At 36.1% G+C, this 16534-nt stretch overlaps 1 protein-coding gene across 1 annotated transcript in view; it reads right to left on the bottom strand.

Moving 5' to 3' along the window:
* The window catches only part of LOC141494057 (glutamate decarboxylase 2-like), a 77970-nt gene that overhangs the window by 20303 nt on the left and 41133 nt on the right, over nt 1-16534 (bottom strand). The window contains exons 2-4 of the mRNA XM_074195230.1: nt 13542-13606; nt 6413-6491; nt 1352-1501 (exon numbers count right to left, since the gene is read on the bottom strand). Coding sequence (XP_074051331.1) covers nt 1352-1501; nt 6413-6491; nt 13542-13606 — 294 coding nt within the window. The remainder of the gene's footprint in view (nt 1-1351; nt 1502-6412; nt 6492-13541; nt 13607-16534) is intronic.

The raw sequence follows: 16534 nt of genomic DNA, 5'->3' as shown, positions 1-16534 counted from the left end.
AGACTATTACCAGTAGGGACAGATGAACAGTTAGGGAACAGAGATTCCATTTTCATGTAAATGTCTTTAGTAATTACATAATCATAATCAACATGAAAAAAGAGAGGCAAAAATCATGGTTCACTAAGTAAAATTGAGTAATTTAGAGATCAAGTTTCTGCTAAAACCTCAGAAACTCAGAGATATCACTATTCCTGGAATTTATATCATCCAAGAAGAATCTTTTTATCTAAAAAAAATAGCCTTGAATTCCTCATCTCAGCTGATGTGTATAATTTGATTGTTGTCATGAAATTGTAGATAGAAGGTCAACCTTGTAATCAGGAAGACTTGGGTTCAAATTCTCCTCTGATACTATATATATATATATATATATATATATATATATATATATATATATATATGTATACACACACACATAAACATATGCAATTACTGAGAAACTTTAATTGCACTGAGCAGAATAGATGGTTGAAAGTTCTCACAGCACTATTATATTTGTTCAATGATCTAGGTACACCCTGAGAAAATATAACACACTCTTCAATAGCTATAAGAATAATTATATATCTCAAAAAAATGTTGCTTTGTTTAAGACAATTGCAATCATTGCTTACAGAATGCAAAATGAGACCAGGTGGGTTGGTCACTGATTTGTCATATTTAAGTCAGGAATCTGGCTAAAATATAAACCACCTTTGGGCTTTTCTGGGCTGATTACATTTAAACATAATATTTATGCTGTTAGACAGCTACAATTAGACCACGTTAAGTGCTGCTGCACATTTTCAGCTCTAGAGTCAAATTTGCAGAGAGACAAGTGATTCTCTTACAGTTAAAGTCCCATAAAGTAAACAGAAAAATAGTACAGAAGACAGACGATTAAATTCTTAGGGTTGTTTTTCTTTAAAAGCTCAGTTGCCCTTTCAGTGCCACAAATGAGCTTTTGTAGCATATTCTCCTTGTTCACCAAAGGTATAATTTATGGCCTTACATTAATCTACCCCAGTGTTCATTCACTAGGTAAAAACAACAGGTTTGAAAACAGGGGCGCCTAAGGAATAGGGAGTTATGTTACAAATCAGAATGGATTCATTTTCTAAAGAGTTAGCAATAAATGCAATTTGTTGTTTTAAAACCACACACATACACACACATACACAAAGGTAATTATATTCTGCCCCACAGAGGGTATTGAAAAAATGCACTTACACAACTAGACTAAAGAAGTTGGTCTTGGGGGAGGCATTTTCCATCAAGAAACTAATTTATCACATGGCATAATGGAGCTAATCAGATCTGGTTTCTGTCTGTAGGGAACAACTAAAAAAAAAATCTCACGTTTGCTTACCTTTGCCCTCCACATTAGCCATAATTTGAAAACATCAACATGGCGCCCACACTGTAAAGCTTTGTCTCCAGTATCATAAGACAAATCGTAGTGTTTATCTTGTTGAAAGAGGTAGGAAGCATGCATCTGATTGCAACTTTGCATCAATCCCTTAAAGAGACAGAGAGAGAGAGAAAGGAAAAATTCCATCAAATTTGCTAATACTCAGAGTTAAAATAATAACAATTCAAAAGTTATGTTGTCGTGACAAGTTAGATAGCTTGTGACCTGGAAAATAAAGGCAAGAGGATTTATAATATGGGATTAAGGAGAAAAAAATGGGATTAATTTTTTCAGTGGAAAGGACAGGTCAATATATGAACACAAATGACTGTTGAATTAGTTTTATATGTGGTTAGTGGCCCTAGAGCCAAATGTTAATTGGATTATAACCACAGATATGTGCTTTTTCTTTCATACTCTCCTTAATGACTAGCAAGAAAATCTAATAAAGAATTAAAACCATGTAAATTTTAATTTGCAAATAGGAAGTATAGTGGAAGGGTGGCTAGGCGGTGCAGCGGCCCTGGAGTCAGGAATACCTGAGTTCAAATCTGACCTCAGACACTTAATAATTATCTAGCTGTGTGGCCTTGGGCAAGCCACTTAACTTTTGTCTGTATTTGTAAAATAAGGAAAGTAATGGTACCTATTTCACAGCCTTGTAAAGTTCAAATGAGATATATGTAAAGCACATTGCAAACTTTAAAGTTCTACATAAAATGCTTCTCCTTCTCTGTCTTTTTCGTCTTTTCATCTGCCATCTTTGTTTTCCTCCTCTTTTTTATCTTCTTCATTGTCTTCTTTATCATCTTCTTTTAAAGGCATCTATCAGAAGTCCTCATTTGTTGTAGTTCAAATATCTCCAGGTATATGCTAATTTAATTCTTAATTATACTGATTCACTAGTCATATTTAAAAATTTTGATTCAGTAACAAATTAATCACAATAGATTATCTAAATACTGTGATTCTTCACATTCTCTTCTCCCTTTCTACCACAGCAGAAATATATGAGAGCCCCACAGTACTTAAGGTCCTTTTGTCTTGTGGGTGATCAATTTATTGCCTAGCAGACATCTTAGCCAAGCTCTTTCTGGGACTGGATTTGATTGAATCTTGCTTGATTGAACCTGCCTGAGTTCATGTGAGGCATTCGGGACTTTAAAGAACCCTGGGGAATTTCTTTGCCATGGCAAATCAGCATAGTAGTTTTTGAGTTAAAAATTAACATATGAGATCTATTTCTCTTGGGTGTAGTAAAAGATGTTATCAAAGAAGTGTAAAAGTGAAAAAGAAGATGGACTGCTCTGCGGTGAGTGTAAGGGATAACTGACAATTTGTTTACACCATTGGTGTTTTTTATGATGTTAAGAGAATGAGAAAGTCCCTGAACACAGTGGGTGAACCTTTTCTTTCAAGTCTATAAGAAGAGGTTTGACTGAGCTGTGATTTGAAAATCGAAAGACAGGTCCATATGGCAGGATATTGGTATATTTTGACCTTTGTTTGGATCAGAGTTTAACAAATAAATGTCTATGGTTCATTTTTTTCATATTTGCTTCTAGGGTTTTCTCTTGGAATGATAGTTTCAAAGACTAGTTTACAAAAGTAAAGCTTTTCTATTCTAAGACAATCTTGATAACCTTTTAATAGAATGAAAAACATCCTTATCAAACTGAATTATTCATTAGACTTATAATGGAATTTTGTCAGATGCAAAGATCACATTTTTCCTTAATACCCTTACCTTATCATGCAAAATGGGTAGTGATGATAAGCATTTGCATTTCCCAAAGAACAATGTGAGTCATGCTTTCTGTTAAAAAAAAAGTGTTTTGTTTTAATCCCTGCCAATTTCATCACTAGAAACTCTACCCAATACTTTATAACTTGTAATATAACTTCATAACTTATCCCAAGAGACCTTTGTCCAATCTTTTTATACAAAACACCATAGGGCCTTTTGGAGTATGTTTTTCTTCTTGAATCATGACTAGATAAGAATGACCTTAAAAAGTGGGATTATTTATTCAAAATTAGTAATGAAACTGGACCCTGATCCATTTTTTTTATTGAACTAAATGGAATAATAACTTGAATATAGAGCCTGTAAGTCTGAATATGCAAGTTAAGAATGAGCAAAGTCTATACCTAACACATAAGCCAGAATTCATTTTTGTCCTTTGGATTCCATTTTGATTTGAAAATGATGTGGTTATTTTTCAGAATGGTCAAAAAGACGTTTGCAATATTATAGAAGATATGGATGAAAATTGACTAACCGGGGCAGAAAAGTAACATGTTTTAGGAGGAAATATGATGATAACTTATACTGATATAGTGTTGAGTCCCTTTTTGGACTCCCTTAACCTTCCCCAGGCTAGTGTTGAAGGGGCGGGAGGCAAGGAAGACAAGTTCTCCTTTTGTACACCAAGGTCTCCATTTATTGAATCAAATAAAAGTGCTTAAATATCCTCTTCAGTCTCTAATCCACTCCCACTCCCATGGCACTTAGTAAAATAAGGCTCTGGTGCTCAAGGACACCAGGTGATGGAGGTTCACAGCACTCCCATACACAACAGCTCCTAACAATATAGCACTTTAAATTTTTGTATAAGGTTTTACAAATATATCATTTTATCCTCATAAGAACCCTAGGAGGTATCCCTATTTTTCAGATGAGGAAACTGAGAGTTAAGTAACTTGCTCATGGTCACATAATTAGTAAGTATCTAAGACCTCAGGTCCAGTAATCTCTTCACTGTGATACCTGACTGCCTATTTAGAACCCATTTATGCTTCATAAGGAGAAGGAAAAATATTAATACCTAACATTTATAAAGTGTTTTAGGTTTTCTTTTATACAATAAGCATTTAATTACTCATCTTCTATGTCTACTAAATATCAGGTACCATCCTAAGTCTTGAGTATACAAAGACAAAAATGAAATTGTTTCTGTCCTCACAGAGCTTACCTGCTATTGAGGGAAATCAACACCTACATAAATAAATAAAAATAAAATATATGGAAAGCAAATTTTGTTTTGGAGGCAGAATTATTAATAAAAAAGAAAGAATAGGTTTCATGTAGGAAGTCACATTTAAATTGAGCTTTGGATGAACCTTGGGATTCTGTGGGGTGTAAGTGAGGAGAGAGGGCATTGTAGGCATGTAGGAAAACCTGTACAGAGACAAAGATGGCATATTGAAAACAGGAGACAGACCACTTAGCATATAACAGAGTGTGTAGGAGAGTAATGGTCAAGAAGCCAGGAAAGATAGAATAGAACCATACTGGAAATGACTTTGTATGAGAAGTTTATATTTTATTCTAGAAGCAAGAGGGAGTCATAGGAGTTTCTTGAGCAAGGGTGTGACAGTCAGACCATACCTCAGGCATATCAGTCTGGCAACTGTGTGAAAGATGGATTGGAGATGGTAGACAATTTAGGAGGGGAAGCTAATTTGGAGACTATTATAATCATCAAAACAAGAGTTATTTAAATAGTATAAGCATTATTGTCTCCATTTTATAGATAAGGAACTGAGACTCCGGGTGGTTAAATGATTGGCCCATAGTCATACTTTTAGTATCAAAACTGCAATTTTAACCCAGGCTCTTGACTTCAAGCCAAGGGCTCTTTTTTTTTTACTACATTTAACTGAAATGTTTTTCATTTAAATATAAAATGTATTTCTATTCCATGGTTGCAGATTATACAATCCCAGATATGTAACCACACAAACATATACCACTGATCATAATAAAGACTAGGCAAGAGTTGGAGTGAATTACCATAATCCATCATGCCTAATGATAAACCAGTTCAAAGAATATGAACACTTGGTGGTAAGTCAGTGGCATTGGCATTGTCTTTGCATAAAAAATTAGGAAAAAACTGCTGAATTATCTCCTTTAAAATAATTTTCTTATGAGAGGTCACTAGATTTGTTCCACTGAACACCATGGATGTCTCCTGAATGCGTGTATCAGAACTGATTCTGGTGTATGCTGCAGAAAATTGCTAGGCTAACAATATTACCTTTACTTCTCTGAATCCCGTTTTCCTTAACTGTAAGGAAAAATAAAAAGAACGAGGCTTCCATGACCTGGCTCATGGACTATTGTGAAGAAAGTGCCTTGAAAACATTCAAATGCAATATACATTTGAGCTGTATCATTACTAAAATTAATGTAGACTATAAAAATGAAAAATGTAGGTGCTTTTCCCTTTTAATTAGCTATTACAGAAGTCAACAAATACTGAATCAGAGAAAGCCCCTCATCCTAACTACCCAGTTCAGTCAATTCTAAATGCATATAGCTCCTCAATGAATGTAAAGCACTCATTCTCTACACTTGATAAGTGATTTTTCTTAAGTGTGGATTTGACCATGTTGTTCATCTGCTCAAAAAATTCAGAGGCTCCCTTTTACCTCCAAGAGAAAATACAAAGACCCCTGCTTGACATTTAAAGACTTTTCCAATCTGGCCCCAACCTTTGTTTCCAGCTTTATCCATTACTTTCCTCCCCTCACTCTTTGTTCAGCCAAGCTGGTTTTGTAGTTCCTTATACATAGCACCCCATCTTCTATCTCTTTTTCCCCAGATTGTCCACATGGCCTGGAATGCTTGGTTTCTCCAACTCTCCCTCTTATAATCCCCTAGGTAGTCTTATTTTATTTTTGTTCATCATTTCAGTTATGTCTGTCACTTTGTGACTCCATATTGGGTTTTCTTGGCAAAGATACTGGAAGAGTTTGCCATTTCCTTTTCCCAACTCATTTTGCAGATGAGGTAACTGAAATAAATGGGATAAGTGATTTGCTTAGGGTCACCCAACTAATGTCTGAGGCCATATATGAACTCAATTCTTTGTGACTCCAGACCTCATGCTCTATGACACCTAGTGGCTCCAGTTTTGTCTATAATCCTCACCAAATTTCCATATGCACCATTTTGTGTCACATATAGGAAAATGATCTGAAGGAATAAAAATTAAACAAACCAAAACCTACCTCTTCTCTAACCAGCAGAGCTGAGCATTGCAAAGGAACACCCATCATCTTGTGAGGGTTCCAAGTCACGGAGTTGGCCCTGAAATAAAATCAAACCATTTAAGAGAAAAACTTCACTAAGGGAATGTTGGGTAACTAAAATCTGATGGGCAGGACTCAGGATTCCAAGGTTTCCCTTCCCATTAAGGATTCCCCATCCCATAACAACAATAGTAGAACACATTTATGTAGTTCTTTAAGGTTTACAGAGCATTTTGTGGAGGATTCCAAAATTGTCCAATCTCAGGAATAACTACTGAAGCAGAGCTCTAAACCAATAGTATTTTATTAAAGGATTCATAGTTCCTGCTAATGAAGGGGACCTCAGATTTTCCTCATGGACCTTCCTCCAGGATCTTAGTTTTATAGTGATATCTAGATAATATAGATGAAGCAAACTAAAAATAGATAATCTCATTGGTTGAAGATCTTGCCCTTGACCCTTCTGGAGATTCCACACAAAACACAGACAGGGCTAATGAGCAGACCTTTGACAGATCTGTCTTGATGTTTCAGAAGGTTCTGATGAATATAGCCATGGACTGGTAGAAAGACAGACTGTAAGCTAGTAACTAAGGTCACTTATTGGTCAAGTGCTCATGGTCTCTGCCCATGTTGGGTAATAAAAGAGATGACAAATAATGGAAACTCAATATAAATAGTGGAGGAATTTTCCATGTAATTGAGCCAAAGAAAAACAAGGGAGGAAGTAGTCTAGTTACCTTCCTGTGATTAGCAAGTGAATTTACAATCTGTAGTTTACACTATCAGTAGTTATAATCACTACCTCTATAGAATCACATCAAACTAAAACTGATAGAAATAAAATTGAGGTCCAATAAAGTAGGGATTCAATTAATCAACTATCACAGTTTCATTTGATCCTCATAACAATCTTATGAGATAGATATTGTGATTATCTCCATTTTACAAAGGAGGAAATTAAATTTGAGAGGTTAAATAATTATCTTAGTACCATACAGTAAGTATCTGAGGTAGGATGTGAACTGATGAGACACAACAAATGACTTGAATTCTCTTTCTTGCCAAATAAAAGAGTAGATGGATTGGTTTCTCTCTATCTTTACTTTCTAAATTCTTCCTGAGGAAGAACCACTAAGAGCACTTGCATTTGTAGGCACTTATTCAATCTTCCCTAGGACACTCAAAGAACCAGTGAATAGGAGAAGAGAGTACTATGACTAATTCTGATTTTGGTTCCTTAAGATTTGGAGCTCAGGAAAGTCCTCGATTCCATGGTAGATAACTGTTTCTTTCAAAGTTAGTGCATGACTATCCTCTGGGACAAATACCCAATGCAAAGCAGGAATTCTACTGTAGGATATTTCTCTCTTTGGTCTTATATGGAAGAAAGAGGCAAGGGCTTAAAGATGAGTGGCAGGTGGGCAGAAAGATGGGAGGCTGAAAGTCAGTGAGCTCTTTTCCTCCCCTTCTTTCACAATAATGAATTTATTTTCCACCTCTTAGTGGTTCTGCCTCAGAAAGAAGGTAGGAAGAAAAGGCAGAGAAGAACTAATTCATCTCTTTGATGAATCGGTATCAGACAACAGACAGCAAATCTTGGCTGAGCATCCCCTGTACTTGTGACCCCAAATGATGTGCTTAATAAGACAGCACCTCATCCATCTTCACCTTGGCTATGACTGATGGCACCAATAGAAGACCCTCAGGATTAGAATTGGGGAGAAGAAAGTCATAGCAGAAATATAACTAGCAGGGTTGCTAATCTTGAGGAAAGGACTGAGTGAGTTTCCAATAAACTGACCTTCCCTTTAGAGAGAGCCCAACTAGCACATTATTTATCTCACTGCATTCCTGTGCATTTCTCCATCATGTACCCAGGAACCTCATCAACCTGTAAGACTACATCAGCATTGGTACTCACACTTCATCCATACCATTTATTTTGGGACCTGTCTAATTAGAGGACACAGTAAAGATTTTCTCTCAAGAACTCCATTTAAGGAAGGTCCCCAGGCCAGCCATCATTGGAAATGGTCAACTATTTCCCAGTGGCTGGGTTCTTTTATCATGCTTTTCCCTTAATTTACCTCCCCCCCCGCTTTTCATCTTCCTTTTATGTGTTATCTTTTCCCATTAGACTGTAAACTCCTTGAGAAAAGGAGCTACCTTTTTATATATGTATCTCCAGCATTTAATCTGACATGGGGGTGGGGGGGCAATAAATAAATAAATGTTTATTGACTGACTGAAAGGTTTCCTTCCTTTTTGAACTAGTTCAACTTCATAAACCCCCAAATTTGACTAGAAAATCCCAACATCTTTCCCTTCTGCTCTTTTGAATATATATGTTTGCCTTTAACCTAGTAGGAGCATAATTGATCTTCCAGAAGCAACAATAGCAAGGATCATAATTAATATTCAAAAGGATTGAATTGCATACATGTGTTGACACACTATTCTAAGTACTGTTTCCTCCCTCCCTCCCTTCCTCCCTCCCTTCCTCCCTTCCTCCTTCCCTCTCTCCCTTCCCCTCCTCCTCCCCTTTCTCTCTCTTTTTGTCTCTCTTTTTCTCCCTCCCTCCTTTCCTTCCTCCCTTTTTCCTTCCTCCCTCCATTCCTCCTTCCTCCCTCTCTCCATCCCTTCATTCCTTCCTTCCTTGCCTCCCTCTCTTTCGTTTATTTTCCTTCTTTCCTTTCTGTCTGTCTATTTTTTTCTTATCTTGTCTATCTTTCCTTTCCCTTTTTTGCATTTCTTTCTTTTTTCCTTTCCTTTCTTTCACACACTAGTAAGGGAATTAACTTTTCCTTCTACCAGGAAGGATCTCTTCTTCCAGAGGACAAGAATGAAGTAGAAACAAGACTGGGAGGACTGTTTTAAAGTTTCCCTGAGTGAAATCAGGCAAACCCTGGTCTCCTGGATGTTTCACAAATAAAACACTCCATTTCTTAACTCCTGCTTTTCGGGTTTCCTTTAAGTTCCATCTAAAATCCCACCTTGCACAGGAAGCATTTTCCAATCTTTCTTTATTCTAGTGCCTTACTTTTGTTAAATATTTCTATTTCTCTCATGAGCCCCTTGATGGCAGGGACTTTATTTTATCTTTCTTTATATTCCCAGCATTTAGTATTGAAGCTGCCATAGTAGGCACTTAATAAATTCTTACTGACTGAGAAACATTGTACTTAGCCAAATCTTAGCACACAAAAGTTGACTGTATCAACTGAAGAAAGAATGTGTCTGTGATGAGATTTGTCACTTCTTTGTCAAAGAAACTGCAATATTGTAAGTCTCTGCATTACTTTATTTTCTATACTTTCCTTCTTTTCTTGGTTACCTAGGTGACCAATTTCTGAGCATGTACCAAAAACTTCCGAAAGAGAGATAGGCAGTACATGTTGATTCTGCTAGAAGCTGAGAAGAGAAAATAATATTCAGATCTTTCAACACTATTGAGATGATGCAATAGTCTACTAAAGGTGTCTCTGTACCTAAAGGAGTTTTGGAGTCACTGCATCATTCCCCACAAATGGGAAGAGAAAACAGATAATTGAGTAGTTCATTAAACATTTAAAAAGAAGTCTATATCCCATCCAGAGGAAGAAAAACAAAAGACAACAAATCCTTCAGAACCTGAGGAACATTACATTCAGTTTTTGAAAAAAGACCCTATATATTTCTTTCCCTTAATCCTGATTCCTCATACTGAAAATGGTTAACCTGTAAACGTGCTTAACACAAATGTGTAAATACAATATTAACCCAACTGCCATTGGGTGGGGGAGAGGTAGGAAGGGAGAATGGAAGGAAATTTTGTAACTTAGAAATATACATAGGCATGTGGATGACTGTTAAAAAAAACTTTCATAATATACATTTGGAAAAGTAAAACAGTAAAATATAAAAATTAAAAATGGTCTATAATAATAAATAGTAACGTTACATTAGCATTCTTAAGACTATCCCATTTTAGCTTCACATTAACTTTGTGGAATGGGTAATATAATTACTATCCCCATTTTACAGATGAGGAAACTGAGATTCAGAGTTTAAATGATTAGTACATAGTAAGGTTTACTGGTCCTTTAAGACCCCAAATTTGATCCTCTTTATAAATGCCCACATTTTCTTTCCTTTTATAATATTATTTTGCAGAATTGAAGAGTAAAATATTGTCTTAAAGATGATCTAGCCTAACCAGTAGCTGAATAGGGATTCTCTCTGTATTATTTCTGACTTTGTAACCTTACTGAAAGACTACTATATTGAGGAATTTATTGTTTATTTCATGTGAACACAGTCAAATCACTGGGAAGGTTTTCCCTAATTTGAGCCAAAATCTTTGTCTCCATAATTTCAAGCCTATTTTTCCTAATTCTTATCTCTGGAGTCAAGTACTACAGCAGCAGCAGCAGCAGCAGCAGTAGCAGCAGCAGCAACACCAACAATGATAACTCATGTTTAGAGTGTGTTGAAGTGGGCAAATATTGTCTCATCTTATCCTCATAACAATCCTGGGAGGTAACTGTCATTATTACTATTCTTATATTACAGATCAGGAAATTGAGGTTTAGTGATTTGCCCAGCATCATATAGCTAGTGTGTATCTGAGATGGAAACTGAATTGAGATTTCAAACCTAGTCTTCTTTTCCTTGCACCACCCACCTGTCTTAAGATTCACTCTTCTTTTATCCACCAATCCTTTAAATTCTTGAAAAAAGCTATCTTAGGACATTCCTCAGATAGTTAATATTCCTTTTAGAATTGACTGCCAGAACTGACCTCGACATTTGGAATGTGGCCCGAAAAATAATCTTCCTCTTTCTGGAGGCACTCCGTGAAGTTAGGATACTAACTTGGTTACATCACATTCATAACTCACATTGACCTTGGGGTCCATTAACCCCTATGTCTCCCTCCACTTTTCACAGGAATTATTATCTGGCCAGCAACCCCATTTTGGTTGCTCCTTTGTCATTTCAGATAAAATTTTGTCTTTCTCTATGGTCTTTCTACTCTTTATATGGCAAGACAGAATCATTTTTTTTTCTTTTGGGTATCCACCTATGTCTGATTTGTAAACTGAATGAGCAAACTAGGTAATAAGATTATGTAAGAATACTTGAGTGAAAGTTCCTTCCTCTCCTGGTGAGTGAGTGTATTATTATTTCCTGTACCCACATGGTGCTTTGCACATAATAGATAATATTTATTATTAATTAATACCATTTATTTTTTGAATTCTTAAGAATAATAGTATTTATATGGTGCTTTAAAGTTTTCAAAGTGTTTTACATGTTATTTCATATTCTTGCAACATTCCTATGATGGAGATACTGTTATTCCCATTTTCCAGGCGAGGAAACTGAGGTTGGGAAGGGTTTAGTGACTTGCCAACAATCACACAGCTAATTGGCATCTAAGGCAGGATTTGAACTGGGATTTTCTTGAGTCCAAGTCCAGTGCTTGCACTTCATCACCTAGCTGTTAATTGAGTATAGTCTATTTTGTTCTTTCCCCCTTCCTCCCATCCCAAAGTTCTTTTGTTTTGCATTCCAAGGAGAATTTAACTCCCAGTAGCTCTCAAAATAGTAGTGATATCTACTTGGGAGCAACTTTGATCCAAACACCAGGTACTGATTTCATTGGGTTTCAGGAAGAGGTGACTGTAAAGGTTGCAGATACTGCTTGGAGAAAGTCATGGGATCATCGATTTTGGATTGGAACTTAAAAATCATCTAGTTCATATAGAGAAAGGGGTCATTCAACTGTATATTGGTAGACTGTGATTCTTCCTCTAACTTCTTGATCTGGTCTGAAACTCTGGGTTGGGGACTTAGAACAATGTTTTGCACATGTCAAGTGCTTTTTTTTTTTAAAAAAGATTTTTGCAAGGCAATGGGGTTAAGTGACTTAAGTCACAAAGCTAGGAAGTTATTAAGTGTCTAAGGCCAGATTCCACTGCCCCACCTAGCTGCCCCAAGGTGCTTAAGAGATGTTTGTTGAGTTGAAACAAATCTGGCACAGACCTACGATATCCTCTCACATTATCCTCCTGTTTGGGCTTCCTTACTTTGCATGGGTCAATCTGCCTCTGTACCTGATCTATTTTTCTCTGAAACCCCAGGATTTGACCTTGGTTTTACCCTCTATCTTCAATTACCCAGTTTCTCTCTCCTCCTAGACTCACTGATTCTCCAGTCATAGCCATTTGTCTGTGATGCTATACTGTCTGCCATGCCAAACCAGATTGGCCTAGCTTCTGGTTTTGGCCTCTCCAGGGCTGCCATGTCTGGCTGCTGTCTGTGACCTGGAGCTGACAGATGCTCCAAACTGTCACTGGGCTCCTCCTTCTGTTTCTGGGGTGGACATCTTCAGGAGAAGCTTTGGCACAGAGCCTGTGGTGAGACTATTTTCCTAGGGAACATCTGGCTATTTGGCAGAATATGGTGGACATTTGGCTGCCTCTAATGAACTCTATTTCCCATCTGAATTGGAGAGGGAAAGGACAAAGCAAATGAGTGTAGGTCAGGCTTCCATTTTGTGAGATCCCTTTGTTGGAAGAACTGGGTGAACTTAATTCAGTGTCTGACAACAATTTCTGAAGCTATCACATCAGTCAATATGCTTTGAGTTTCCTTTTGACAACATAGATATTTTGTTTTTGGAATGGAAAAATATGCCCTGTCCTAATATTTTCATGCTATGGGATACTGCTTCTCCATAAGGGTTTAACCTCCAGGCAGAATGAAGCCAACAGTAGTTTTCAATGTTATAGCAAAACCCAGAAAATTTAAGAATAAAACCATGAGACATTATCACAAGTGTGTCCTACTTTAAGTAAATGTATGTATAAAAAATTCAATGTACATTGAAATAAATTAGGAAATGATTATTTGGGTTACAAAGAATTCACAAAAGCCTTCTCTTCAAACAGCCAGCTCCTTGACTGTGTTAAAGAGAATTTGATTTTGAAGAATTTAATTTAGACATAATCTATGGGAACTGTAGAAGGTAAGACACACCTGTATTCCAAGATTCTTTGGTGTTTCAACAGTCTAGTTGTCTTTGATACCTAACATTAAGTTGCTGGCTAAATGTGCTTACCTTTCCACACCATTAAGCTTCCATTTATGTTTCCGGGACATCAGTAGTCCGCCACCCCAAGCTGCCTAAAAAAAAAATAGGATCACAGGGTTTAAAGCTGAAAAGGAACATTAGCAATCATCTATTCCAGGAATTCTTGACCTGGGAAACTGAGATGAATTTTAGAGAACCCCCTAAATTTGGATGGGAAAAATGATATCTCCATTTCACCAAAACCTAACTGAAATTCATCATTTCCTTCAGTTATGAATTTAGGTAACACACTACAACAGTTGTGCTAAATATTTTGTAATATCATATATTGTCATTAATACTGCAGTTTTTTTTTTAGATTTTTTTTCAAGGCAATGGGGTTAAGTGGCTTGCCCAAGGCCACACAGCTAGGTCATTATTAAGTGTCTGAGACCAGATTTGAACCCAGGTACTCCTGACTCCAAGGCAGGTGCTCTATCCACTGTGCCACCTAGCCGCCCCCTGCAGTTGTTTTGATACTGCAGTTTTTAAACCTACAACTAGATATTAGTATAGCACTAATTTATTTTTTATTTTGATAAAGTATTAACTTTTTTGCTATTTGCCAGTTATTTTGGGAATCTATATTTCAATGTATCTGAGAAACCTATGAGCCCCATAAGCTTCCAGACTACCAAAGGGAATCCAAGGCATAAAAATTTTTTCACAACTCATGATCTAGTCCAATACTTTCATGGGAATAGAAAAACAAGAGTCCTTCCTTCTTTTTCTAGATTTCTATGATTAGGTAATACAAATAGCCATTGATGCCTTCTAACAGAGAGATGCTCTTGCCTATTGTAAACCACCTCTCTTACTACAGGCAAGCTCCAATTTGGTTGTATTTTGGAATGGTCTTCTGTGGAGGAGAGTTGAGTATATCTTCCTAGAATCTCTGACTCCATTCAAAATTTTAGGTTTGTGCAGGAAGAAATACTTAGGGAATATCACCTCTGCCTCAGTAGAGAGCAGAAGGGTTCATATTATTTTCTCTCTTCCCTCCAGTTAGGTTCTAGTGCAGAGTATATGGAAATAAGGCTTCAGAATCTGAAGTATGAAGAAGGGTGTGCTTTGAAGCAGGAGGCCTTGTGTTTGGGTAGGACAAAGAAGTCTAATTTCTCTCTTAAAATAATATAGCCCTTGGCTACATTAGAATATAACTGACCACCTTATCAGGAAAAGCATATTAAAAAGGGGGAAATTGCTTCATCCAAGGATGCAGATAGAGTATTACTTAAGGCAGTGAAATAATTGGATAGTTTAGAATGGGACCTCTAAAAAGTTGCTTATTTTCCTAAAAAGGGTCTTCCATTTACCGAGATTTTTACCAGTGGGGAATCACATTTGGAAAATGATACGTTTAAATAGAATAGAGAATCATTGTAAAATTCATTTTTTATTTTCAACATTGAAAAATTAAACTCTGATACTTATGTACTTTACTGAAATCCTTGTAATGTCAAGAGACATTATGGGAGGACAGGAAGAAGAGTATCCTAGGACCCTAGGCAAGGATGTATTGTAACCTGCCTTACTGGAGGAAATTTTCACATGCACAAGGTCATTGAGTTTTTCAAACATTACCAAAATAATTCAGAATTTAAAATGTTAAATAAATTATATTTTATATGTTATTAATTGCAAAATCAGTTTTTTCCACTTTTAAAAGATATATATTAATCTCAGAGTTATATACTGAGTTATCAAGACCTGTTTTTATAAAACCTAAGGATTTGTGATGCTTTTCTCTCCTGTTTTAATTAAATAAATCATATAAAAATCAAAGAGCATGATAGAAGTTTGAAAAGTTCATACAGTAGTTTGAGAGACTTCCTATTTCTATTTTCAATAAGAAATATGTGTCAGAGATCATGGTACCCAGAACAGAGAAAATGTCTTATTTTTAAAGTCATTAAGGTAACTGCTTTTAGTGGACTGATTAGCAAGGTTAAACAAGCTGATCAATCTTTATGAAAAATGGGCAGGGGCATGATAATGGAAAGTAGTTTAAGAGAGCCAAGTTCTAATTTTGTTTCTTCCATTAACAAGCTCCATAATCATAACCTAGCAGCATCAACTATTGTACTGCATGGATTCTAAAATTCATTCTATAATTAAATTCATGCATTCCCAGAAGGTAAGCAAGAATTTGCCTAGTTTGGGCATAATCCACATTGCTGGGTCGGGGGAGGGTAAAGCAAAGGTAAACCAAGTTTCTGATAAAAGAGGCAAATTGGCTTTTTGGTCCATGATGGTGAGGATTTGTTAATTCTCCCTGACCTTGACCAAGGAAGTTCAGTTCACCCAGGTCCTAGGTTCAAACCTAACAACAACAACAACAATAATAGCTAACATTTCTATAGCATTCAAAGGTTTTCCAAGTGCTTTCCATATATTATCTCATTGGAGTATCATGATCATCCTGTAAGGCAGGGGCGATTATATTCCCATTTTACAGATAAGAAAACAGAGATTATGCAGGTTGAGTGACTTGTACAAGGTTGCAAACAATCTAAACTTAAATTCTTTTCAGGATTGATTTTTCATTTGGAAATATTTTGGGTGGATTTGCCTACATGATTTTTTATAATGCATGAAATTAGTCATGAAGGCAAGATACTGGAAAATAAGATATATTCTCTAAGCTGACTAAAATGAGAAACTGCATGAAATTGAGTACAGTCAATTTAGGAAATCTGCTTTCTTCATGAACTACATGTCTGATGTGGAGTCCTTTAAAAAAATTTTTTTCTAAACTTTTGTTTGATAATAAAACCAACACCTTGAAAGGTGTTGCACTGAAGTATCCCATGAGCAAAAAGGAAAAGAAATATTCTGGAAAAAAGAATTTTCTTATAAAGAAGTTGATTGTTTGAAGTCAATTTTGTTACTCTATAGGTTCTCTTCAGTTCAGCATATTGGGAAATATATCTTTAGTTCCATTTGATCTTTATAGGAGTCAGAAGACTTCTGTGATCATT

This window comes from Macrotis lagotis, chromosome 7 (genome assembly GCF_037893015.1).
Source record: "Macrotis lagotis isolate mMagLag1 chromosome 7, bilby.v1.9.chrom.fasta, whole genome shotgun sequence".
Taxonomy (NCBI): Eukaryota; Metazoa; Chordata; class Mammalia; order Peramelemorphia; family Peramelidae; genus Macrotis; species Macrotis lagotis.
Note: the sequence above shows the minus strand (reverse complement) of the source record. Positions and strands in the feature narration are given on the sequence as shown.